The following is a 27,624-nucleotide window of genomic DNA, read 5'->3' on the forward strand; positions in this document are numbered from 1 at the left end:
AAAGTTTTACATGGTTCATAGAGAGACTCCTACGTACGGCAACAACACACAAGGAACATACTGTTATCACAGGAGATTCATGGACCTGTTTGCAATTATTAATGGGGAAAATATAATTGACCATGAAATATTTGCATCTGTGGTTAATATTGGAGGCACCGATATGGTTTCATATGAGCCTGCTGGGCAGTGTAGAGTAATATAAGAAAGCCACGTTTCCTATTTATATTGTGTAAGATATATCACAGAGACAACTTAAACTGAAGCCCTCTTTAAGGGTGGCAATCTCCTGTATTCTCTCAGATCTTAGGGTGGTTTACCAATAGCACGTCAGTGACAACGCATGTCACACCCTATTGCATTTGGCAGACAAGGTTTAACCAGAGAGCACACTTGGGGGGGGGGGGGGGGGGGGCATTCTGGACACTCCTTTGACCTCCTTACAATCACTGATTAGAGCAGACAGCATCCAGGTTACGTTCCTGCACTACCACCACGCAGAGGTGGACATGTGGCCATTGGGACACAAACCTGGTAACGATGTTTTACTTGCATTAAATGCTAGTTACAGAGTGATTTTTAGTGACAGTGGGTAAGTTGCTTTGAAACCCAATTTAATCTACTAAGTTGTTGTCAGTGTTTTTATTTCATATACTCTTTCCCATGTTCAGCCCTTTCGGTAACGTGTGATATCAAGCTGTGTATACAACTGAATGGCATAGTATGTTTATACATGTTGGATTTGTATATATAGTATAAATATACACATGACTTACAATCAACTAACTCCAGCAATGATTTGTATACAGTGCTGTACTAGAAATATGTGCATTACAGTTCTACTTCGTGCTTTGATACTCCTGAAGCAACGGAACAGACAGAAAGTGTTAAAGGAATCTTTGTACCTTTACCAAAGCTGTGACTGCAGAACTTGCCCACAAGGCCTATGTGAGTATGTCCTGATAAGGGCACTGACCTCTGCCATATTTACTTTTTCTGTAGGCAGGTTGGTTCAGAAACATTATCACATTCATTGAAGCATACCCTTCAATACTCTCACAAACGGCACAACAATCATCCATGGGAACACTGCAGCTCATGCAGATAACTACTGAAAGGATCTCAGCTCTTAGTGTTACCTTGTCATTTTATTTATTGTATAAGCGGAACAACAGTTCAGTAACAACTTCATATTATGGTGAAAGGTCCACTTTAAAATCTGTTATAAGAAGAGGCAATACATACGGCAGGGTCGATATAAAATTAGGCAATAAACAGACAGTTTTGGTAATCAGTAGAAACAGGCATTAGTCTCAAATGAGAAGCTGTGTGGAAGGGAAGAGGCAAAGGAGCATTTGTGACTTGGACACAGGGCGGTTGAGAGGTATATATCTAATTCATAGACTCCGTCTTACACAGTACTCAATGGCTACAACGTCTGGGCGGAGGTCCCGATACCTCAGGGGGGCAGAAGATGCTAAAGTGATGGGTCCAGAACGTTATATTCAGCACTTAATGTAACTTATCCACACTACTAACCAGCCATGTCGCTCAGTCAATCATGTGACATCACCATTAGCATCTACTTATGTTATATATCTAAAGTCCCCAGAAGTGGACTTATCCTTTAAAGTGAGCAAAATGAGATTTTAACAAACAGGTTCTGGACGGGTTATGTGATAAAAAGTAACAAAAAAAGTATGGATGCGGAAGTTTTGGGTATATTTAAAAACCCTGTGTTATTTGCACAAAAGATGCTGTAAGCGTAACCCATAGTAATCAGATTTGATTTCATTTTCTAAACGCCACTATTAAATCACATTTAGGGAGGAATTCAGCGTGAGTTCCCACAGGAGACTTGCAAGATGTGCAGCTGCGCACACTACAATTTATTTCGGTAGAGAAATCTCCGCCAACTTATGCTCACACGTGGATGAGATACGAATAAAAATGAGCAGATATTTCAACCCTAAAACGCCATGGGGTGTCAATGCACAAGACTCCCAACGTGCTCCGCGCTGAACTCAGTCATATCTGTTGCTGTGGCTTACAGCGAGTTTGTGCACCTTGCATCATTTTATTAAATAAGCACAAGAATAATAAAAATCAACCTCCCATAATTTTGAAATGAAAAAAAAAACCAAAAAACAGTACATTGATGTTCACTCGGTTCATAACATCAACCCCATACTTTTTTTGTTCGAATGTTAGGCAAAATAGGTATTGTTATCTATCCCCACTTATCCTAGTAATATGATTAGGAGTTTTTAGCTATTGGAAAATAAGCAATGAAAATTAAAGAATTTGGGTGGAAACACAGACTGCTTTGGGCAAGCAGGAGAACTACACAAAAGAAACACATTATCAGGTTTAATTAAGGCACCAGAGTTGGGGTACATACCCGCTGGAGTTTATGTAATTTGAACCCCATGTAAACGGGTGTGACACAAAAAAAAATATCATTGTTCCAAATCCACCCAAGCAAACATAGAACAGTGTCTTGATACATACAAAATGACACTACCAACATATATAAAAAAAAAAAAAAAAATATTATTATTTTCTGCTATATACAATGAATATAAAATACATTATTCAGTGTTTACCTGACATTTCCCTGCAGCTCAGTTGAATAGTAAGATATAACATACCCACTCCACAATAGACAGTTGATGAATCAACCAATATATACACTGCATTCTACAACTCTATAAGCCTCATTTAAGAGCCAATAAAAACGTGCCTGAAAACTGCTTTTTGTTTTTGCCAAAATGTATCTACTTGGAAACAAAGCGCTTAAGATCAAAATGTGTCTTTGTTGGCAGATACACTGGAAACAAGGCATTGAACATTACAATCATCACAGCAAAGTCCAACCTACTTCCACTTTAGGACTATCCCCTTCATTGATCTAGATATTTCAGTTGTTCTCCTAAAATACTGCCCAACTTATCCTCATTCAAAGGGGGAATTTAATTCCCCCCCAGAATAGCGCTGTGCCAAGAGTAATACTGTTAGTACGGTAATTTTAACACAGATTTCTGCTGGCGGCTCAGGTAATTAGGCACACTATTACCGTAATATCGGTAATAGCGCGCAGGCTGCGTTACTTTTTACAGTAATGTACCCAATTGAATTCCCCCCCATAACGTTACAGATGAATGATTTTTCACTTTTGTAAATTAACCTTAATGTCTGTTAACAGTACACCCACACTATTCTATACAAACTACATCTATATAATATGGAATCCATCACGCCAGTCTGTGTGCACGTTAAGTCCCTACATTCCTGAGTACTACCTGCTTATCTGCTCGCTTCAGAATTGGCTTAATGCATTGTTCAACTGTTCTATTTATTTTTGGCACATTGATATGGTGAGGTTCTATTCCTTACCGAGACACCAAACACGCGTATCTAAAATAAAGTCCCCATACAGTGACAGAACGCAAGATGTTTGACATTGTTGTATCTTTACTATACAGCTGAATACAAGCTATTGGCCTGTGTCATCAGTTACTCTGAGCTATGGGTGGCTTAAAAAAAACGAACGCAGTGTCCTTCAATTGAATTATTGACAGGATATTCCCACTACTGACCCTCCCACTTAATGTACTGTTACTCTTGCCTGTGTTTAAGTAATGAATTAATTGTTGTTTAAAACAACTCTCACACCATTTATTTCAGTGCAGATAACTGCAATAGTAAATTAAGTGACAGTCTTGAGAGCTGAGCATTTTTTTCTTAAATGAGTATTTAAGTTCTGTGCTGTCATGAGGTTCTGATAGAAACATGGCTCTGGGGGCCTCCAGGTAAATCCAGTGGCCACGTTCCTTTGTTTCGACACAAGACTAGATGACCTTTTAATTCAAGTGTGTGTGTGTGTGTGTGTGTGTGTGTGTGTGTGTGTGTAAACAGGGGCACTAAGAAGTAATAATTTATTGGGCATAATTAAGGAACCAGAGTTCATACCTGCTACATACCCATTAGCATTTGAATTGCACATTTTAACCTTTGTACACGGATGAAAGACCAACAATCATTGAAGACAATGACAAGTTTGCAGTTTTCTTAGAAACCAAATAGTACATATGTGCAGAACATAATCAGACCAATTCAGAGACTGAAGAAATAAATTGGGCATGAGAGCCCTAGAACGCAGCCTTCTAGATGTTGTTGGCTCTTGAGAATTGTGACAGTAGCAGTACAATAGCTGGAGAACAATGAGTGGTGTATTATACAAATAACATACCAAGATTACTAAAGAGCCCTTCACCTGTACAACTGGTAAAGATGGCGCCTGATGATGCAATGTTTGGGACTGTGTGATAAAACTTTGAACAATTCCTGCATATTTTTACTTTTCTATAACAAAGTAGTGTCAGTGTAAAATAGCACCAGACATTATGGAGCTCTTATTTTAAAAAATGATAAAAAAAAACCCAAATATTCCAGTCGTCCCTTCCACTCCTCCAATTCTCTCACTTCAGTTACGTCACCCCCACATGCCCAACTCTAATGATGGACAATTCTGTCAGGCACAGCTGAACAAATACAGGTAGCATAGGGTTTGACTGGCAGATAAAAGGGTGACAAGATGGAGGAGCCCTCTGAAACCTGAAGCATTGAGTCACCTCAAAATGATCCATGCTTAATGTAAACATAAGAACTGAAAATGCCCCAGTAGGGAACATGGTGTAAAATGTATGATACAGAGAGACAGAGATAGTGGCCATTTATAAATTACATGTGTTGTTTTTAATTAGCGAAATGAAAGCAATTTTCCATTATGCGCCAGACATACTCTTCTGTAAAAAAAACTTCCTGTCCTCCGGATATAATGCTATAGCACCACAGCAGTTATTGTCTACATGCATTTTTCATGGCGCTGTCCAAGCAAAAGTAATATTGCTCCTATCTACATATAATACCTAAAAGCACTGTATATCAAATTATCATCAGGAAATGAAGAGTATCATGGTATGGAGATTTAATGTCATATAGTTGTACATTCTGCAAAATACACCAATATAAAATTAGTTTGGTGGGGTTTGTGTGCGTGTTATTTTTATCTATATACCGCCTCTAAAAAAAAAAAAAAAAATCTTTAAATCAGTATCACTGTGTAAAGAACAGCAAGGATCAGCTGTTTTGCTAACCGCAGTTCTGTTGCCCCTTGTGCAAACCAAGGACAAAGCTATAGCAACAAATATAAAAGAGTGCAAAGGTCAAAATACGTTTTAAAAAGGTGTCATGTTGTGTATTTATGTTTAAATGCAAATTACACAAGGGCATATTTGTCATCTATTTCAATTGTATAAAATCTGTTACAAATGTCTCACGTCCCGACGTTTTTATTGTTGGAATAATTGTCCCGACATTACAGAGCCGCAGTTATTATGTGTGTGGATTTTCTCTCAGTCTGACTGATTGCCATAATGGCTGCATTATTAAAAATTAGCTGATGTCTATGGTCTCATACAAGTAACACATACAGCAACTTTGCTCGTATGACCTCAAATCGATCAGCAGGTCAGATGAAAATAGTGCAATTCACATTTTCAGCAGACTGGCGATACATGCAGTCTTCTTCCTACCGCACTGACAGAGCTCTTGTGATTAGTACATACTGCTCAGATTGCCCAATGAGTACCAGGTTTGGCCCATCATCATCACCATTTATTTATATAACGCCACTAATTCCGCAGCACTGTACAGAGAACTCACTCACATCAGTCCCTGCCTAATTGGGACTTACAGTCTAAATTCCCTAACATACACACACACAGACAGAAAGAGAGACTAGGGTCAATTTGATAGCAGCCAATTAACCTACCAGTATGTTTTTGGAGTGTGGGAGGAAACCGGGGCACCCGGAGGAAACCCATGCAAACATGGAGAGAACATACAAACTCCACACAGATAAGGCCATGGTTGGGAATTGAACTCATGACCCCAGAGCTGTGAGGCACAAGTGCTAACCACTGAGCCACCGTGCTGCCCATCTATGCCTAGGCTACTTGAGCACACATAGTCAAAATAAATCACCAAATAAAGTAAGAGTAAATGGATAACTTGCCATTTCATTTTTGGACCATGGATTTATTAATATATGTATTATAATAAAAAACTTATTTTTAACGCTTGTCACATTTTCATGAACAGTTTTTTTTTTGTAGGATAAATGAGGTCACTTGTCTGCCTAACTAAATGGCGTTTCTGGAATATCACTGTGAAATCACATTGAATTCTTATCCATTTATTGGTGTCTAGGCCCTGGCGTGGCGGTGACCTCCCTCTTACCAAAAACTAGTTGTGATATTTGTTACCCGCATTTTCTATTTTCACAGTTTCTTTAAGTCATATAAGTTAAAATGCATGTTAATGATGGGCGTGATTTTCATCAACATCAAAAAGTTACTTTAAAAGACTCTGCTACTGTGATGTCAGCAGCCTGCCCGTGTACAATTATTCTGTCTCCATGTTCGACCCAGACAAAAACAGTTTTGTTTTGTCTTTTGCAGGAAGACACTGAAAACTGAGAAAACACCACTTCAAGAAAAACGGCTCAACTGATCAAGTTCGGGCATATTTTCAACTCCTAGGTTTTCACTAAATCCAATCTTAATAGTCTGCACAGAAAGGTCTTTGCCTTGGTAACAACAGGTCTATGCTTTAAAACTATATAAATAAAGCATATTAATAGAATGGCATCCAAGAAAATAGGAGATATAAAAATAAACTACTCTACGCGTAATACAAATATGAAACTACGTTACTATTCAAAGACAAATTCAGTCTTGCGTCACTGTTCTAGTTACAATGGTCTCAATTACTGACACTTATCAAGCTGACTAACACAAGGAAGTGACAGAAATGTATCAAGGAGTGTGCAGTATATGTCATTCAAGATAAAGGAAAGAGTAACAGGTTTCTTGTTCGTTGTGCTTATTGTCTTTACTTGTGTGTGTGTGTGTGTGTGTGTGTGTGTGTGTGTGTGTTGGGGTTGGGTGTGGTTTCAAAGAGGTACATAACTCCTGATCATACTTTTCTGAGATCCTCACATAATTGTATTGTTCCACTGCACATGTCCATCTTAAAAACATCACATTTAACAAATAAATTAATATTGAATTAATTCTATCTACAGGAATAAACCTTTAACTAGGTCCTCAAATTTAAACCAAATGCTGTTAATTTTCTATAAATTTATTTAAGATGGATTCAGATTTCTATAATTTTCATCAATGACATTGGATCCATGTATGACTGACTATATGACTAAATTCCCTTAAATACAAGCTTTAAAAAACACTAAACATTTACAGGCATGAGGAGGTACAAGGTAAGTACAATGTTGATGATCCCTGTACTAGATGAATGCCAGGGAATGGAACTGCTGGAGTAAGGTGTTTTGTACACAACATAACTGTGTTGCAGTGCAATGTTCTCTTGGAATAAACTTGCGTAATTCCCAGAACTCACGTGATTTCCTTGGATTCTAGAAAGCTCAGCACTAGGAGTTAGGCATCACAAGTTTCCATGTAAGCCAATGTGCACGTCTCTCATCACAAAGTGTCACACACTAACACTGGCAACACGAGGAACATACTCAAAGCCAAACAACCCATTTTCACACACTGTGTAGGTTAAGAAGGGACACATTCAGAACTTTTTTCAGGCTGCACCCACTTTATGAAATTCACTCCCTTGCATCAGACTTTCCTCTAGTCTTCAAACATTCTCTGAAAACCCACCTCTTCAGACAAGCTTATAATATTCCTCTACCATCCTCTTACTCTCCCTAGGTTACCCTATTACCACCCTCTACACAGCTAACACCAACAACAACCCTCTGACCAACATAGTTGTGTGACTAAGCATACAGCCCACTAAGTACTTTGTAACCTTTGCATTCTAGCTGGACAAATATACAATATGATGTAGCACTTACACTTGTGTAACAAACCATTGTCCTATAGATTGTAAGCTTGCAAGCAGGGCCCTCTTACCTCTATGTCTGATTGTATTACCCAGTATTGTTTTATTACTGTTTGTTCCCAATTGTAAAGCACTACGGAATCTGCTGGCGCTATATAAATGAGGATGATAACTTGGATCTACAACATGTAAAGTCCTATTTAAAACCATAATGTGAATAAGCAACCTATAACATTTGCTTTCATTAGTTAAACTTACACTAAGCAAAGCTATCATGTGGTTGCTGTGGTTTACCTTATATTTGTACAATTATTGTCTACCATCCAAATATCAATTTGGTGTCCTGCCCCATGAAAATTATATAGAACATGGAATCTAAAAGAAATTATATAGCATTTATTTTCTGTACAGCTATTCTTGTTGAGTGAACACCTCATAGGTGCTTCATTCAAAAAAGTAATTGTCACCATGTTCCTAGATATACTGACCACTAGTTGGTATTGATCAACAGCTGTCTGTGGAAATGTTATAAGTCCCTTTAAATATTAAACGTGCAGAGGTTTCGCAACTTACTTTACTGTCACAACTGCCCATGTAAAGACTGCATGCTGTTTCCTACAGGTCATTTCAATATGCGTTCCAATATCTTTCCATTTCTATCTTTCGAGTACGCAAAGTTAATACATACAATGTAATTTAAAAGAAAACATATACCCGTTATTAAATAGTCATTCAATATTTTAACCAACAGATTATTCTGCAAGCAGCGTACGCCTGTAAGCTTATATTTATCAAAATCTTCATGTGTCGGATATACCATCACGTATGCTACCTTGGGTTATTTATCATTGATCAGCAAAATGCCCTCCAAAAGGAATATAAATAATACATGCATGAACAAATTTAAATCATTAGTAGTAGGTCAGGCTTGGATACACCATAATATAAATATCCTTCTAAACAGTTATTGGAGCCCATGTAAAGACATAAGTTTTGTAGAATAATCATTACCCAATTACAATAGATTAAATAAAGGAAAATGCCTAAATGGTAAAAGTGAACCTCTGGGATATTTTACTCCCATGTATCAAGTATATTTTCAGTTTGATTTTCTGAAAAAGTGGTTTGTGAAATGTGTGTCTTCTGTAAGAATGACATCATGGGTGGGGGATACACATTCCAATAGATTACCACCTATATATTAGTCATCTTTATGCAGATGTTTGGCACTTCGGCATGTTATCCAGTGTCAAACTATACAACACTTTTTTTAATTATTGGTGGCTTCAAAAACATGTACTGTGGTGGCAGTACCCTCTGTGTATGTACTAGTATTATAAATTCCCTATGGACCTTCAGGAATAATATATCATTCTGTATGCTATATATGTTTTCAGTTTGATGCTTAAATAATCATTTTAGCCCATGGTTACTCCATAATATTCTCATAATTTCTGGGTATATTGCAGCCATATTTGAAAAACTGCATAGTTCATGCTCACACCCAATATATATACATGGCACACAAAAAAGCAAATATATACAATGGAAAAGTTACAAAAGAATATAATGGCGATATAAAATATACTAAATATACTATAGTCAGTATGTATAATAATGCAATATATGTGTTTCCTACCACAATACAAGGTTGCACAATGCTTTTTTTTACTGGTGCACATTGGTATTATGTACTGCACGTTATACTTACACATCTCTTTTAATAAAACCACAGTTTTAATACCGAAAATTACCTTTATTATTATCATCTGTGTGGAGTAAAGGGTTTTAACAGAATTTCATATCCCATTTACCAATATAACAACATTCTGTGTATATAGATTCGCTATAAAAATATATAAGTATGGATACATCGTGCTCATGAAAGGTCTACAGATTAAAGAACTGCAGCAGTTCTATTGTATTGTGACAATATTCCTGGTTTCCAGGGGGGACTGTGGGCACCTGTAGCCCGGCCGCCCCTGGTCTACAGTCCTAGGTATGTGTCTGTTGGGACGTCCGGGGAATGAATGGGTTACATGATAACTTGCTCACCCTCCGCTGCGTCTACCAACAGAGCCCCACACACACCCCGTCCACCCGTGTTATTCCCACAGTAAATACCCCGCCCATCCGTGTTATTCCCACAGTAAATACCCCGCCCACCCGTGTTATCCCCACAGTAAACACCCCGTCCACCCGTATTACTATCTGCCCACAGGTCAGTACAGACACACACTGCTCACCAGTTTCCCGGTGGGTATCCTCATGGGCACACTGGAAAAGATCATCCTGTGCTGTAGAGAATGCCAGCAAGGTTGCAGTGCCCCCTCCAAGTGCTCAGATGCCCAGCAGCCGTCACTGGTCCCAGCACTGCCAGCAGCGCCCGTCAGTGGCCTCGTAGTAAGGGTCAAACCGGGGCTGTTGTCGCTATTGGATCAAGTGGAGAGGCAGGAAGACAATGTTCCTGGAACTTTCATTAACAAAAAAGAAAAAAGGTTGGGTCTGGCTACAAGTCCTGCCCACACATCACGGCCTGTCCCACAAGCGGGTGATCGTGCAGGAGGAGGCCGGCCACGCCTGGCGCAGCAATGTAAGATCCTGTCTCCGCCAGCAGCACAGAGGGCTGGGGGTCTGGGCTGGTGTCGGCGTGTGTGTGTATTCTGGAGGTGATAGTAGTGAAGGAGATAAACCTCCTCCTACTCCTCGTCCCCTTTGTGGCTCCCTCCACGTGGGTTTGTCCTGCTGCTGGGAGGCGCATTGTTCCAGTGCAGGGATTCCTGGCATACTTCAGGAGTTAATCAGCAGATCAGGAGCTGCGCCAGAGACCAGTTCCCTCTCCCTCCCTCCCATGACCAGTTTCCCACATCCCTGACTTGCAGGGAGCAAGCAGAACAAAATACTTTTTTAGTATGCACACATGAAGCCAGTTCTCCGAAATAAAGACGGCTGAGAAAGAAAACAAACACTAATGCCATTTTACAGACTGTTCCTATTTGATCTCCCCTTCACTTCTATGTCAATACTCATTTATACAAATGTAAATACCTATCAGCAATTTGGCATCTTTAGTTTCACTTTGAGCACTCAAAATGTTCTAGGACTCTTAACTCCTTTGTTGGACCTACCAGCAGCTCACACATACCATGTGCTTTTAATGTAAAACATATGGTATGACAGAGTTAAGTGCTTGAATATAGTATTTAGTAGTACATATTAATTCCCACAGAATTTTTGCTGTTTCAAACAGTCATACCATTTACTGCAGGTTTAAGACCATTACTGTGCTATAATGACTTGTGGTCACCAACCATTTTGTGTACTGAGCCAATAACTAGGATATAAAATTCACTACGAACTAGATCCAAGGGAAGTATTAGGCTACATGCAAATGAATAATAGTTTAGCCCACAACATATCTGCCTTTACTGTGTGTAGATGACAGGTATTATTATTCTTACCATTTATTTATATAGCGCCACTAATTCCGCAACGCTGTACAGAGAACTCACTCACATCAGTCCCTGCCCCAATGGAGCTTACAGTCTAAATTCCCTAACACATACACACACAGACCAACAAACTAGGGTCAATTTGTTAGCAGCCAATTAACCTACCAGTATGTTTTTGGAGTGTGGGAGGAAACCCACGCAAACACGGAGAACATACAAACTCAGATAAGACCATGGTCAGGAATTAAACTCATGACCCCAGTGCTGTGAGGCAGAAGTGCTAACCACTTATCCACCATGCTGCCCGTAGGTATACTGTTAATGGTAAGTAGTTGCTGTTTGTACAGAGGATCTGGTATGCCTTTAGCAATAATTTCTAGATTGCCCTCTCTCATCCTCATGAACACCATTGTAAGATGGGGGGGGGGGGCTAAAACCCCAACAAAAGTTTGACAACACATGGTAGTGGAGGATGAACTATGTTTTCCTTGAGATTCTAAACAATTCCTTAATTAGACAATCATACAGAAATATGGCTACATACATTGGGACGTTTCTCTGTACATCTCAACGGAATAGCTAAGAAATCTTCTCTCTTAGCATTTATTGCTGTTACATGATGTATTATTTGTTTATTTGGGGAGATCTGAGTGGGAGGAAATCCAATTGCCATTAATAGGAAAAACGTTATCTTGAGCCCAGGTGATTAATTGGTAGCTGGGAAAGACAAACATGGCAATTTGCATATTTGTCAAGGAAAATGGTGCATAATAAATTATCAAATAAAGATGGTGAGTAATAATTTGAGTTTAGGAATAACAGTGTTTTCTTCATAATACATTTAATGCCATTTATAAATACAATGTTGACATTTAGTACTGCTTTGATTTTAGTCAACCATAGTGATTCCCAACTGTGGTCATCAGGAACTGCTAACCCTGCAAATTGTCAATATGGCTTAGAAAACAACTAAGTTAATTACACAATCAGTGACTAAACTACAAAATAAGACCATACTTATCTTAAAACAAAGCTACCATCCTCTCAATAAATATAATGGGACTTTAAAATAAGTCCACATCTGTTTTAACTAAAAATATGTAAATGATTTGATATAACAAACACATTTTTTAAAAGTAATAAAAGCACCTGCCCCTTTCAACAAAATGCCACTAGCTTTAAGAAAACACATCCTGAAAAGTAAGAGGATGGAGGTTAAAAGATAAACTACTAGAAAGAGTCAGCTTTTCTGAAAAAAGATTGATGGCAATGCATATACATAATTTGTCAGAATTATCCCATTTTGGTTATCCTAGAGCAGGGGTAGGCAACCTGTGGCTCTCCAGGTGTTGTGAAACTACAAATCCCAGCATGCCTTGCCACCTATCTGCTGGTTATCTACTGGCAAAGCATGCTGGGACTTGTAGTTTCACAACACCTGGAGAGCCGCAGGTTGCCTACCCCTGTCCTAGAGGAAGTAATTTTGAGTAAAATAATGTGCATAATGAACCTGTTGTATTCCAGATTATACTCTTTACTGTGCTACTAGGTTCAAACTTCTATTAAACCACAGCAACCAATCCGCTTTTATCTGTCTAGTGAAGTGTTGTCCAGGTATTACTGTTTCAACTACCTGTTCACAGGACAAACAACAGACAAAATGCCATTCACAAGCATTTATAGAGCTTCCAAAGAAGCTGAGGGGCACAGGGTGTGTAGGAGGGGACACATCTGGCCCACCGGCCACCAGATGGACAGCCCTGCTCTGCTGCAAGTGAGACAGTGAAAGCAAGTGTCTGATTAGTTGCTATGGTATAGTGCACATTTTGTACCCCAATGCAGTATTAGTGAATGAGCCGTACTGACTTTTGGTAGAATGTATTCATTGGTTTCCTTGCAGTGATTTACAGAGCTTTTGGAGGCTATATTATAGACAGTTTAATTAATTAAAAAGTTACCTGATCTTTTAGTGCAGGAATTAATTCCCAAGAGCTGACTGACTCCTTTGCTCAGAAAATATATTTTACCTTTGATTAAAAAGAAACAACTGACAAAAATGCTACTATATTATATTACATTTAGTGTAACAAAATAATGCATATGAATCCGATACCCGTTTAAAAGACACGTCTTAATTTTTTATAATCCATTTGCAATCCAGATTAAATGTCATACCTGTGCTTATTAATACGACTAGGGCTGTACATTTGCCCCCTGGACTAGTCCCCCACTATTACTGGAAGGGCTACTGGACTTTGATTAGCTGGCCCTGGCTAGCAGTATAGTTTCGGTCAGGGTGGCTGTGCTTGGACGTAACTGCAGTGTAGATCTATCCCTGCAACGCCTGCCTATTGGAAGACTCAGAACACAGTGATGGGATGCTGATTGGCCTGTCACTTTCCAATGGTCAGATATCACTGCAAATGGAGACAAATTACACCCAATAAGGAACTCTCATTTTCTGCCCAGCCCCTCCCAGTCCAGGAAGATGCACATCTTGCAAAGTGAATCTGGCAGGCTTCCTAGTGGCAGGGTTTAGAGTGGAGGCTCCTTTCTGGATGTTATTCAGCCAGACAGTGCCCAATGTATTTTTCATATGGGTAGATCATGGACTGTCTAACTGTAAATTAATGCAGATTTAGACGGGGGTGTTCAATGATCTGTCCTTGTGAATATGCAGTCAAAACTACCTTTGGGTTTTGTGACGGGCTGAGAGCAGCCTGTCCCCATCACAGGAAGTGAATAGTAGTGGAGAGTAATCATTACGTGTCACTTCCTGTGATGCACACAGGACACCCAGGACATAACACTGAATGAGGTAAGGTCAGAGAAAAGTGGGTGGGAAATAGAAAACAGAACATGCAGTGATAACAACAGACATGAGTCAAATAACTATAAGTATTTATGCAACATGGGCCACACGAGCAGAAAGACATATAAGGGGAGTGAGGGGGGCAGATGACAGATAATGGTGTAGACAATGAAATAAGGAGGCAGACACATGAGCATATGAGACATGATGATATACTGGCATAGAGATAGGGGTGACAGATGAAGGGGGGAGAGATAGTGCGACCAACAAGGAGCAACTTATCTCTTAAAACTATTTTAGGGGACAAAGCAAGTAGAGTGGGTAGAAGTGACATTACATAAAAAAGACAAGGAGGGCAGTGGTAAAGAGGCAGGAGAGACAAATAAGGGGGTAACATAGACAAGGAGAAGACTATGAGCAAATGAAGCAACATAAGGAGTGTAACGTTCACAAAAGCAGCAGAGAGGCGGTGGATCAGATATATACGGTAGGTGGGATAAGGAGGGGCAAGTGGGCAGAAGGTGAGATATAATGAAACAAGGAGTGTCAGATAAGTGGAATGACAGCATGGGGGATATAAGATGTAGACATAAGACAACCCTGAGAAGATAGATATGAAGCCGTGTATCATACAATGGAGAATTCCAAAACGGAAAAGAATGCAGAGCCCCCAATCACTAGGAAAAGACTGCGTAGGAGAATGGCTGAGGTAGGTGTATCTGATTGTTCTATGTGTTCTGTCTGGTGGTTCCTTGTAGTGGTTGCTTTGCTTTGATACTGCTACTAAAAAAGAAGGGTGCCGACAGTCAGGAGCTGTGAGTAAGTTCCTTATTTCAATTAGGCCCCAACATCCCATTGTCCAGACAAGAAACCAGCAACAGATTGTGAAAGCTGCAATAACAGGTAGGAGATAACAACACCCTCATCCTTGAGCCATCTTCATTTTGTTCCCTAACCTCTCCAATCTTATCCTCTCTACACAGTGGATGAGGTAAGCAGGAGAATCATCTCTCCTCTAGGAGGACCAGGAAAGGAGAGATGATTTCAGGAGAGCAGAGCAGCGGTAATCAGCCTTCAACCCCACGGGTCACACGTTTTACGCCTGTGCTGGGTAATAGGTATCTGGCCATAATGAAGCGTTGTGTTAGAACGAAGCCTAATCATTTAGGGTTTGTTAGCTTGTTGTATTACAATACAATGTTCTTACATTTTCAAATCAGAACCACAACATTCCAGGAGTCAGTGAGTGGCACAAACAGCTCAAGAACAGGTGAGAGAGAACAAAAGGTAGTCAACACTAACAAAGAGAACAGCACAGTCTGTCTACGTTGTTACAGTTATTTATTGATAGCATTGAAGCTGTGCAGTGCTGATACCGCTCACTTGTGATTGCTTCACCTACCAATGCAATGATTTGCCTCTTGTCTGTTTACCTGGCCACTTTAAGCCCCTCCCCCCATCAATCTCACATATTTCAGCTGAGAAGACTCATAAGTTTGTATTGCTGACCTTATATCACTGTTGTATAAATGAATGTGACACTAGATCATGGTGCCTTTTATCATTACTTCAGCTCCTGGAAATACTTATTTACCAGAGAACTAAGCAGATCTGAATCACACAAGTCACATATATGGTTGTTACGTCAACCGTTTAAAAAGTGGACACATGAAATATATATGCTACATGGCTGCAATGAATTCAGTGAGCTGCATACCTACATAGTGACTAGCCAAGCAGACTACATCTCCTTTAGTTGCAGTGCAGCATGTGTGGTTCCAATTAGAACAGCTTGAAATGCTGTCAATTTAAAAAATATATACATAAATAAAAAGGGAAACTGTAACAGAGTTGTAGCAGGGAGACTTCCCATGTACTTGTATATATTTAGAAAGCAGCAATTCACATTTTTCAGAGAGAATCTGATAATCAGGAAATCATTGTGTCATTGATGTCATGACCTCCACTCAGTAGAGGCCAATGTCGGTCACCCCCCCCACACTTTGCAGGTGCAATATGCCTGCAGCCGCACACTGCATATACATGTCCCCATTGTCTGAGAGACAGACAGAGAATCCTGCCCAGCCGCTCTGAGTGTGCTTAAAACACAATGGGAGCAGCCGGGCACAATCCTCTGCCTTAAGGGATATGTATATATGGTGCTGCCTCAGGCAGCCAGTCCCTGCTAGAAAAGAAAAAGGGGGCGGAGCACTAAATCGCCCCTAAGAAAAACCTAGGTCCGCCCCAGGTAGAGGCAGCCATTGTGACGGAGACCTCAAGCACAGCAAGGCACTAGTTCACTAGTGAATGGATTGGCTCCTTTCTCATAACTATTTTTCATTCTATAAAATGGCTGCCTCCATCTGCTACATTTCAAACAGTTGCCGTTTGCTTAGGTCTGTTTTTTTCCCCTCCGCATCTCTACCAGGGGAGGTATGAATATCAGGCAAGTATGGTTTATTTTATACTGGTTACTGATTTTGGATGAACTCATTACAGTGCCACTTTTACTAATTTCCATAACCGTTTGCTATATGCCCCCCATTGTCTTTACCCAAAAGCTATATGCATATATTAGGGCAGGGCTGTGAAACAAAGAGCCTGCAGGCCAGACACAGCCCTCTAAAGTTCATCTTTTACCCCCTCCCCTCTACTCTGAATTTCCACATTCTGTTATACGACATAGCCCAGGGACATGTATTTATAGCGTATATAGGTGACCCTTCCAATTAGGGAAACGGGTTAGGGTAACCAGATCTCCACTATAACCAGGGACGCTCATGAAAAATGCTTCCAGCTGGGATCCACTCATTTTAAAATAACTCTGCAGTTTTTAGTTTTCTTAAGCCTTTCTTCTTCAGCCAAGCGGTGGTAGCGTGCCTATCGGTTATAGTACAAATTTTGAGATGGTTATTTAATATGAAGGTTTGTTAATGCATTTGACACTTATATAAAATGCGATTAGAATGTTTTGTCTATAGCACCCTTAATAAACACATGGTTTAACAATGCAGAATATAGTATTCTGTCACAGTGTTCTTTACTCGACAAGCAGATATATTCACAATATGCACTACTGGTACACACTTGTCACTGATCTATTGCTTTAAAATATTTGTTAGCAAATTTATACATCATTATCCACTTGTATTTCACAGAGGCCTAAAATCCATGGATCAACCTTACATTAGCCTCTGCTCTTAGTAATGCACTCATGAAGCACATAGGAGGGGGCATGAGGAAATGTAACGGCTCAAATGAATCAATAACAATTAGTAGATAGGAAACACAGAGAGAAAGAGAGAGGGGACCCGGAGTGTGAAGAGAGGTCATTCCTGTGGGAGTTCTAAGGAAATGTGTGGAAGAGTCACAGCTGATGTTACCAGAGCATTTAGCAATGTATATGGACACACTAAATGGAACCATTTTGTGTTTATTGCAATATGTATAGGTCTGCCTGATTGTTACAATGAAAATGATGCTAAGTAATACATTGGCACTATATTAATAAGGGTTAATAATACCACTTTCATACTGCCGCCCCGGGTAGTTAACCCGGGATATTGCCTGGCAGTAAAGATAACAATATTCCCGGGTCGGGCGGGTTCATACTGCACCTGCCTGACCCGGGTTTTAGAAAAAAAAAAGTGAAAAAACAGATTTTAATTAAAAAAAAATACATAAGAAATGTTTACTTAACTTATTTTCAGCCAGCGGTGTCTCCGCTGCGTTGCCGGCTGTCAGGGGGACCTCTGGGTACTAAAATGACGTAATTTCTAGTCCATTAGAAATTACGTCATTTTAGTACCCAAAGGTCCCCCTGACAGCCTGCAACGCATCGGAGACACCGCTGGCTGAAAATAAGTTAAGTAAACATCTCTTATGTATTTTTTATTAATTAAAATCCTTTTTTTTTTACTTCACAATTTTTTTTTTTACAGTATGAATGGTGAGACCCGGGAATTACACGGGTTGCACCATTCATACTGCAGGCTAGCGGGGTCCAACCCGGGAATTACCCCTCGCAAAATCCCGGGTCTAAGTCCCAGGATTTTAGACCCGGGATTTTGTGGTTGGACTATTCATACTGCACCAAGACCCGGGTCGTTTCAGCTCGACCCAGGAAAAACCTGGGCTTTTGGTGCAGTATGAAAGGGGTATTACATTATAACAACATTTTTTTTCCACCTCTGGATAGAAGTTTCTGCCTATTTCTCTAATGTTGCAAACAGATGAGTGACTGGCCCGTTGTTTATTTTATGCAATAAATTGTCAATATTAAGCCAATAGTGCCAATCATCGATTCACAAATCTTGTATTGTAAACTCAAACAAAATGTGAAGTTATTTTTAAGAAATGTTATTTAAAAGTTGTTTATAATGCAACTTAGAGCACTTGTGGTGAAAAAGAGAGGTATTAAAGGTCAGATTTGTTCAAAACTGACATTATAAAAATTCTGTTCCAAATGTAACTTTCAGAGCAACATCTTTGCATTGACTTGCCAGCTACAAAATACTGGAATCCTTAGTTTGACAACTAGTAACATTCATCTCTAATATTTCCATATACTTTCATTAGAAACTATTTTCCTTTTCTTAAACAACATATAGGACTAGTTTAGAGTTAAAAGTAAATGCAACTAGAAGGTGCAATTTTGCACCATGGCAAAACCTTTTATGCACTTTGGGCGGGGCAAGGGCAGCATCCGAGCTCAGTTCTAAATGCAAAAATAAAGCTGACAATTATTTCTGTGCTACATACAAAAGCAGAAGTATTTTCTTTGCATGCAAGAAAAGCATACAATTGAACCCTTTCTATTGCAACTTTTTGTCCAGGTGCAAATTTGCACCCTTTATTTGTTGCTAACTAGTCTCTAAATAGTGTTTAATAGAAACATTAGATGTCTATTTTTGTTTGGCATTACCAGGTAATGATGGTAATATACAGGGCCGACGGTACCAGGTAAGCATTGTAAGTGCGACAAAAGGGCCATCGGGTCTACCTGGGAGCCCTGCCCACACAAGTATCTTCTTCATTGCAGACACCTTCCCCGTAAAGCCTCAAAGTTCTCAAAGCCGGGATCAGAATAGGTGCCTGGGTACTGGGGCGCGGTGCATGGGCATTGAAGCCCCAAAGGAGCCTCACAGTGCATGTTCAAACTCTGGCACGGGAGGTGACTGGAAATGCCAGCACCAGCACTGGCTATGTACTAATATTGCTCAAAAGTGCAAATTAAAACCATAGTGGCTTTAGCATCTAATGAGTAGTATCTGTCTAGTGGCAGTAAGACAATGAAAGGGAGTATCTGATTGGTTGCTGTGGTTTTAGTTCAGGTTTGCACTATGAAAAGAGTGAATCCATTAGCACACACAATGAACCAGTTTTAATATGATCATGCCACCCAGCATAGGTTGTTATTATAATGCTATCTAGTCATATTATCCATGTTTTTTATGTTAAAGAAAAGGGGTTCATTTTTGTATTAAAAAATGTTGAATGATAGTCATGGTTGCCAGCCGGTGACTGTCTTAAGATTTATACAATGACTAGTTCCTCTTTCATGTCTCCACCTTCCACTGTCTCTCCTCATTAGAAACCAGGGGTCTTCAAACTTAATACCTACTGCCCACTTTTGTATCTTTGTTGATGGTAATATTTCCTTACCGCCCTCCAGTGCCGCAGTAACTCCATTTAGCGTAAGTGCAAAGTCATTTTTAGAGGGGAAGGTTATTGTATTTAATTATATAAGCAGCAAATACCTGCACAATCCTATTTGAAAACGTCAAACTCTGCAGTCTTGCATATGCAGGTTACTGTATACACATATATACATGCAGGTGCAGGTTGTTGGTACGCACTGTAACACTCTGACAGTCTCTGCACGTCCATGCAGGATACACGTCTCGTTGTGGTGGACAGGCTCTCTTATAGTCTGTACCTATGACTATCAATGGTTAAGGGGAAATCCTCCTAAAACTGTAAATTAAGTTAAACCCAGTCCTAAGGAATACGTACGCAGCAGCTGCTGGATGTGTCCGTTTACTGCGGGCACTAATGCAAGACTCTGTGCGAAAGCCGAACTTCCGGTTTCAGGGGTATGCGCAGTAGCGCATTTCAAACACTAGAGTCCTGCCCCACTTCCTCCTACTACTAGACCACCGGGGATCAGGCTGCCATGGAAACAGAGCATAGTGGTCCTGTTCCTATCACCTAGCAATGTGGAAATTTGTTAAGAACCCCACCAGCCACCATGAAAGCTTAAATTAGTGGGCGGTAGGGACCAGGTTGACTACCACTAGTCTAAACATAGCACAACCCCAGTAGCTGCACACAAATACCAGTCACCACTCGTGGCTTTACTATTGGGGGATAATAATGCTTCTGCCTTAGGCTGGGTACACACGCTGCAGGAAATTTCTCCTGATGAGATATTGTTACCAATTTTACCAACGACTGAAAGCCCCGATCAGTATATCAATTCATGTGCATATATTATACACATTTTACAAGAATTAACTTTGGCTCGGTGCTCTTCATCTGTCATAACCATTAGCTGAAAAGATTGTGACACTCCATGGAGATCTGCCTATACACTGCTGGTTATGAGTGCGGGCACACTGTAGAATTGGAACAACACGGTTACATCGTTTAACGTGATTTTTAGTCCTTTTATAAAATCGCATCAAACGATAAGACGTGATTTGGAATGATAATGGTTCATCATTGGAGCGTACACACTAATGCAATATCGGGCCGAACAGTCTTTTCATCGTGTGATCGGCCCGATAATTGGATGAAAAACCTGAAGTGTTTCCCCAGCATTACAGTAACCACACACAAGTTCCCCAACACCTTTGTTATTCTGCTATTTTATGTATCAATTGTTCTCCAAACCTCTTAGATCGTAAGCTTATATGGACAGGGACATCTTTTTCTTCTGTTTCATTGTACATAAATTGTTGGCATTATAATCTGCTCAATGTACAGTGCTGTGTAATACGCTGGGAAATTTTACATGAAGAATAATAATCCTAATCTTATTCCTTTGCCTGCGACATAAAAAACAAAACAAAAAAAAATCTTTGCCATAATTGATAATTCCCGACTTCTGCAGTGAAGTAAGATGAGACTTGATTGACACAAGAAACAATCCTTTTATAATATATAAGTCCCTGTGACTCTTATGTCTTGGAATCACAGGGACCATAGTTGCTAACAATCCATGGAAATCCATTGGCAGAGACGTGAAGTCAAAGCAATGGTAAGAGGCGGTAGAGTGCTGCAATATGCAGTGTTCAAGGGAATTTTAGGGGGTGTGGTTATGCAAATAATTGGATGTGGGTACAAGAGTGTATTTTTCTAACACATACTTCAACTAGTAAAAACAATGGATTTAAATTTTCTGGTTAAGCTATACTGGAAACTAACCCTCTGAACCTTCTATTTACATCCTGTCAAATAAACAGAAAAAGTAATACAAATATTTTAATTGTGTTGTCACATACAATGAATATATATACATGGGCCAGACACGCCTGGTCAAGATATCACGCAATGGTTCTAGTCCTCCATGTCCAGCGCTCACCACTAATTGCAGACAGTGCCCGGAGAGGGTGGCCATCAAAACTGTGGTCAAGAACAAGGAAACTACTCAAAACAAAAACTCAACTTGCTTTATGCAAAATTCAATATTCCTTTGATAAATTTCCAATAAGATCTAATTTTCGGAACTCCCGGAAGAGAAAGCAACCTCCCAGAAACTTGTGGAGGTGGGGCTGAATGACGCGATTGCACCATAAAGCCCTGACTCCCACTATTCAATTCCGGCTTTTTTTTTTTTTTTTTAAAGTAGGGGGGAGGGCGATGGTGGCGCAACGGCATCATCAAGCCCCCCTACACTTGCCACATGACCTGTCCTACGGGATCTCCCGGAGGATAGATTTTAAAAGTAGGCAAGTATGTCTAATATGCTAGCAACAATGGCCATAGGTCTAATAATTTTGATAATGCCAACCAAGCAAGGCCTACTATAAATAAATAAAACTACAGGATGCAGTCATTATGTATATTAATATACAATGACAATGCCCATTAGTTGCAGTATTTTTCATCAGGATGCTCATTAGTTGCTGATTTGACTATCAGGATGCACTTTAGTTGTTGTAATGCCCACCAGGAAGCAGTAATACTACCAATACATACTTCTAGCAAATGTTCAGTATTCACCCCTTTGCTGCTGATTTCCCCTATTGCTTCCAAGCAGCTGACTGTGCTTCTCCCACTGCTGCTCTGTAATTGGTCACTGCAGCCATGTAGAAGGCTGTAGGTACACCTTTAGGTCACATTAAGTGATGTGTTTTATGGGTAGCTTCAAGTTTCTCTGTCTCCTTCACCCTCCGGAACTCATTCCGGCAGCTTAAATGAGAAAGTAATGTGAAATAAAAATATTAAAAATGTAAAGGATATTTCAGTCTCCCCTCCCAGGACAGTCCTGGGAAATTCAATATAGTTGTCTGGTATGCAAGGGATGAGTGCTTAGGTACATAACAAATGAATAACTGTTAAAAGTATATTTAAAAGGCACATTCCTCTAACAGGATCTAAAAGGAGTAGAAGAGTATTTTTACTGTAGCTGTTATATTGAATACACTATTCTTGTTTAGGCAGTGATCAGTCCGTGTATCTTTTATAGATATTGGTGTTTAATCGTGTGCCTTGACTGGGGAGAATCAGGCGGTAAAGCGGAAATTGTCTGGTAGCATTTTATACATGTAACACTAATAAATATGAGGATGTTTGACTTGATTTAGCTGCTACTTTGTGTCTGAGCTCAATAATCAGCTATAATTATTGATTGTGAAAAGCAAAGGGTGAGAGAAGGTAACACGACAAATAACTATCCTATTATTAAATGAGGAAGGGTTATGAAGAACAAGATTAGACCGTAGCAGCTGCACTGTAGGTAGTAATGTTCTGGTATCTTCTAACAAAGGTGATTTGGGAGTAAAGCTGGTCACACAGATCACCATCTGATCTGGCCGCACACAGAGGTGGCCAAGATCTGCCTATTGGATTATTGTCAGACACCTGTCTTGTTAAACTTTTATAAATTCATTTTGTGCTTACCAGAATGCAGGTAAACAGAACCACTGATGAGGTAGCTGATGATGTAAGGTGACTGGGGAAAAATCCCTCCTTATCCCACCCACAATGGTAACTAGATTAATATCCAATCAATCGCCCCAGTTATGTTAGTTACTAAAAGGCTACATGAGAACTGTAGATCTATGCAGTACGGGTCCAGTTGTTGGTTACTGCTGGACAGAGGCCACTAAAGATGAAGGGACCACTTCAAACCCACTGTTGAAACTAGGGATGTGCACCGGCGACTTTTGAGGTCTCGTGTTTTGTGTTTTGGATCCGGATTTTCGTTATTTTTGAGGTTCGGATTTGTCTCGCAAAACACTTGACGAAAGGTCTCGGTTCGGATTTAAGGTATTGGATTCGGATTTTTTTTGAAAAAAACATAAAAAGTTTAAAAATCAAGTTTTTGGGCTTATTTTCACTCCTAGGCTATTATTAACCGCAATAACATTCAATAACAAGCATTTCCACTAATTTACAGTGTATTCTGAACACCTCACAATATAGTTATTAGTCCAAAACGTTGCAACAAGGTATCTTTCTGGACTGCGTAGAGGAGTGGGTCACCACAATATCTTAAAAACCCTGAACTTTTATGAATCGCACCAATAAATGTACCTGGACTGCGTAGAGGAGTGGGTCACCACAATATATTAAAAACCCTGAACTTTTATGAATCGCACCAATAAATGTACCTGGACTGCGTAGAGGAGTGGGTCACCACAATATATATAATAAGAAAACCATCAACTTGTTTGATTCGCACCAATAAATGTACCTGGACTGCGTAGAGGAGTGGGTCACCACAATATATTAAAAACCCTGAACTTTTATGAATTGCACCAATAAATGTACCTGGACTGCGTAGAGGAGTGGGTCACCACAATATATATAATAAGAAAACCATCAACTGGTTTGATTCGCACCAATAAATGTACCTGGACTGCGTAGAGGAGTGGGTCACCACAATATATATAATAAGAAAACCATCAACTGGTTTGATTCGCACCAATAAATGTACCTGGACTGCGTAGAGGAGTGGGTCACCACAATATATTAAAAACCCTGAACTTTTATGAATCGCACCAATAAATGTACCTGGACTGCGTAGAGGAGTGGGTCACCACAATATATATAATAAGAAAACCATCAACTTGTTTGATTCGCACCAATAAATGTACCTGGACTGCGTAGAGGAGTGGGTCACCACAATATATTAAAAACCCTGAACTTTTATGAATCGCACCAATAAATGTACCTGGACTGCGTAGAGGAGTGGGTCACCACAATATATATAATAAGAAAACCATCAACTTGTTTGATTCGCACCAATAAATGTACCTGGACTGCGTAGAGGAGTGGGTCACCACAATATATATAATAAGAAAACCATCAACTTGTTTGATTCGCACCAATAAATGTACCTGGACTGCGTAGAGGAGTGGGTCACCACAATATATTAAAAACCCTGAACTTTTATGAATCGCACCAATAAATGTACCTGGACTGCGTAGAGGAGTGGGTCACCACAATATATTAAAAACCCTGAACTTTTATGAATCGCACCAATAAATGTACCTGGACTGCGTAGAGGAGTGGGTCACCACAAGATATATTAAAAACCCTGAACTTTTATGATTCGCACCAATAAATGTACCTGGACTGCGTAGAGGAGTGGGCACTGGGCACCACAATAAAATATATAAAAAACCTTCAACAGGTCTGCATTACACTACACATACGGCTGCTCCTCCATCCTCTCCATCATATACATGTTGGAGTTTTAGCGTGTGACAACCTCTTGTTTTTGATAATGTCAGTGCATTTGGAATATTTTTCAATTTGCCCCACACCACTGAATGTACTTTATCTATGATACGCATCTATCTATCTTGACTGCGTAGTGTGGTGGCCCCGGTACACAATTTGGTACCGAGGCCACAATATAATTTAAAAACCCTCCACGTGTCGGAATTCCACCAAACAAGTATCTGGACTGCATAGTGGGGTGGCCCCGGTACCCAATTTGATACCGGGGCCACAATAAAATAAATACACCCTCCACGTGTCAGAATTCCACCAAACAAGTATCTGGACTGCGTAGTGGGGTGGCCCCGGTACCCAATTTGATACCGGGGCCACAATACCTCCTCCAAACATGCTACAGACAATTCGTCATTGACAGACCCCAGACAGACAGGGTCGTAGTGTTATTGTTTGACTTTGTAAACCCAAAAAAATGTCCCTGTTGCACTTGCACATAGTCGTGCAATGAAGACTGACTTTTTCATTTAAAGGCACGATCTTTCAAGTGTAGTGTTTGTAAGTCTAAGTCATATTATACTTTTGGTAAAATTGGTTTTTTTTGTTCCTCTTTATGGTAATTAATTAGTAATAGAATTAAAGTAGGAAATAGAATTAAATAGAATTAAAGTAGGAAATAGAGTGGTATAGAGTTGTAGTGTGGTATAGATAGAGTGGTCCACACAATATAATAATAAAACCCTCAACTGGTCTGAATTCCACCAAACAAGTATCTTGACTGCGTAGTGTGGTGGCCCCGGTACACAATTTGGTACCGAGGCCACAATATAATTTAAAAACCCTCCACGTGTCGGAATTCCACCAAACAAGTATCTGGACTGCATAGTGGGGTGGCCCCGGTACCCAATTTGATACCGGGGCCACATTACCTCCTCCAATTTCCAAGTGTAGTGTTTATAACATCTTAACACTACACTAATTCTAGCACGTCAAAACCTCTTGTTTTAAATAATGACAGGGCATTTAACTTTTGATTTAATTTATTGAATTTGTTGGCATTTTCTTTTACTTTTTGAACATGGCAAACGACTGTTGAATGGTCACATAATGCCAAAAAAATAGTTGCAAGATGGAATTGTCCTTGGGCCCTCCCACCCACCCTTATGTTGTTGAAATAGGACATGCACACTTTAACAAACCAATCATTTCAGCGACAGGGCCTACCAAACAACTGTGGCTGAAATGATTGGTTTGTTTGGGCCCCCACACCAATAAAACAATTCATCTCTCCCTGTACAAACTAAACAGGCTCTACTGAGGAAAGATGTCGTCCTTATCCTCAACCTCTGATTCCTCTCCCCCTACAGTGTGTACTTCCTCCTCCTCACACATTATCAATTCGTCCCCGATGGACTCCACAACCACAGTCCCTCTGTACTGTCTGGAGGGCAGTGCTGTACTTCATTGAGGAATTGATTATTCATTTTTATAAACATCATTTTTTCAACGTTGTGAGGAAGCAACCTCCTTCGCCGCTCACTGACCAGGTTCCCCGCTGCACTAAAAACTCTTTCCGAGTACACACTGGAGGGGGGACAACTCAGTTAAAAAATAGAGCCAGTTTGTACAGGGGCTTCCAAACTGCCTTTTGGAGTTCTACCACGTCACTACCTCTAGTTAATTTAGATTGCAAGGCTTGTAAATATAAATACTTTGAAGATAAAAAAAAAGCAGGCTGCACAGACTGTGGAGCTAGAAAGTGAAATTAAATGGACCACGTTACTTTGGTGGCTATCTATGCCCCCCCCCCCCGCCCTACACTTGTAGTTGAATATAAATAAAGCAGCCTGCATAGACTGTAGAACTAGCAATTCAAATATACAAAGAAATGGACACAAAGGCAGTTTGGTATCTGTCTGCATCAGATCCCCTCTCCACTAGGAGTAAAACAGAAAACTTTTCAGCCGTTATATAATCTAGAATATAAATAGAAATTGAGAAATGCAATTTGGTATCTGTCTGCATCATAATCATCAACATCCTCCTCAGCGCCAGCTACATCAATATCCTCCTCCCAGTGCACAACATTCACACCTTCATTAGCCAAATCTGTAACTGGACTGTGGGTGATCCTTCCAGCATATGCAGAGGGCGTGCTGCAAATGCTGGATGGAGTCACCTCTTCCCGTACAGTGATGGGAAGGTCAGGGTTCACAACCAACAACACCCTTGGACTCGCCTTGGGGATTTGTGATGTCATCTGTTTAGAAGGCAGAGTTCTTTGCTGTTTTGTTGTTGTTGCTGACAGCATAACTCTCTTAAATTTTTTGTAGGGGGGGGGAGGAGGGCTTTGATCCTTGGGTGAAGTTGGACCACTAGTCATGAACACGGGACAGGGCCTAAGCCGTTCCTTGCCACTACTTGTCGTAATTGGCATATTGCCAACTTTACGTTTCTCCTCAGATGATTTTAAGTTTCTTTTTTTGCTGTTTTTTGAGAACTTGGGCTTTT

General features: G+C 40.0%; 1 protein-coding gene across 6 annotated transcripts in view; it reads right to left on the reverse strand.

The window, feature by feature from the left end:
• The window catches only part of RBMS2 (RNA binding motif single stranded interacting protein 2), an 82,681-nt gene that overhangs the window by 33,602 nt on the left and 21,455 nt on the right, over nucleotides 1-27,624 (reverse strand). The window contains exon 1 of one of the 6 annotated variants that reach the window (XM_075199515.1): nucleotides 10,188-10,634. The exons of the other annotated variants lie outside the window; for them this stretch is intronic. Coding sequence (XP_075055616.1) covers nucleotides 10,188-10,232 — 45 coding nt within the window. The 5' untranslated portion in view covers nucleotides 10,233-10,634. Of the gene's footprint in view, nucleotides 1-10,187; nucleotides 10,635-27,624 lie in introns of those variants that run through there. 6 annotated transcript variants of the gene reach the window in all.

The sequence above is a fragment of the Mixophyes fleayi genome, chromosome 2 (assembly GCF_038048845.1).
Source record: "Mixophyes fleayi isolate aMixFle1 chromosome 2, aMixFle1.hap1, whole genome shotgun sequence".
Classification (NCBI taxonomy): domain Eukaryota; kingdom Metazoa; phylum Chordata; class Amphibia; order Anura; family Limnodynastidae; genus Mixophyes; species Mixophyes fleayi.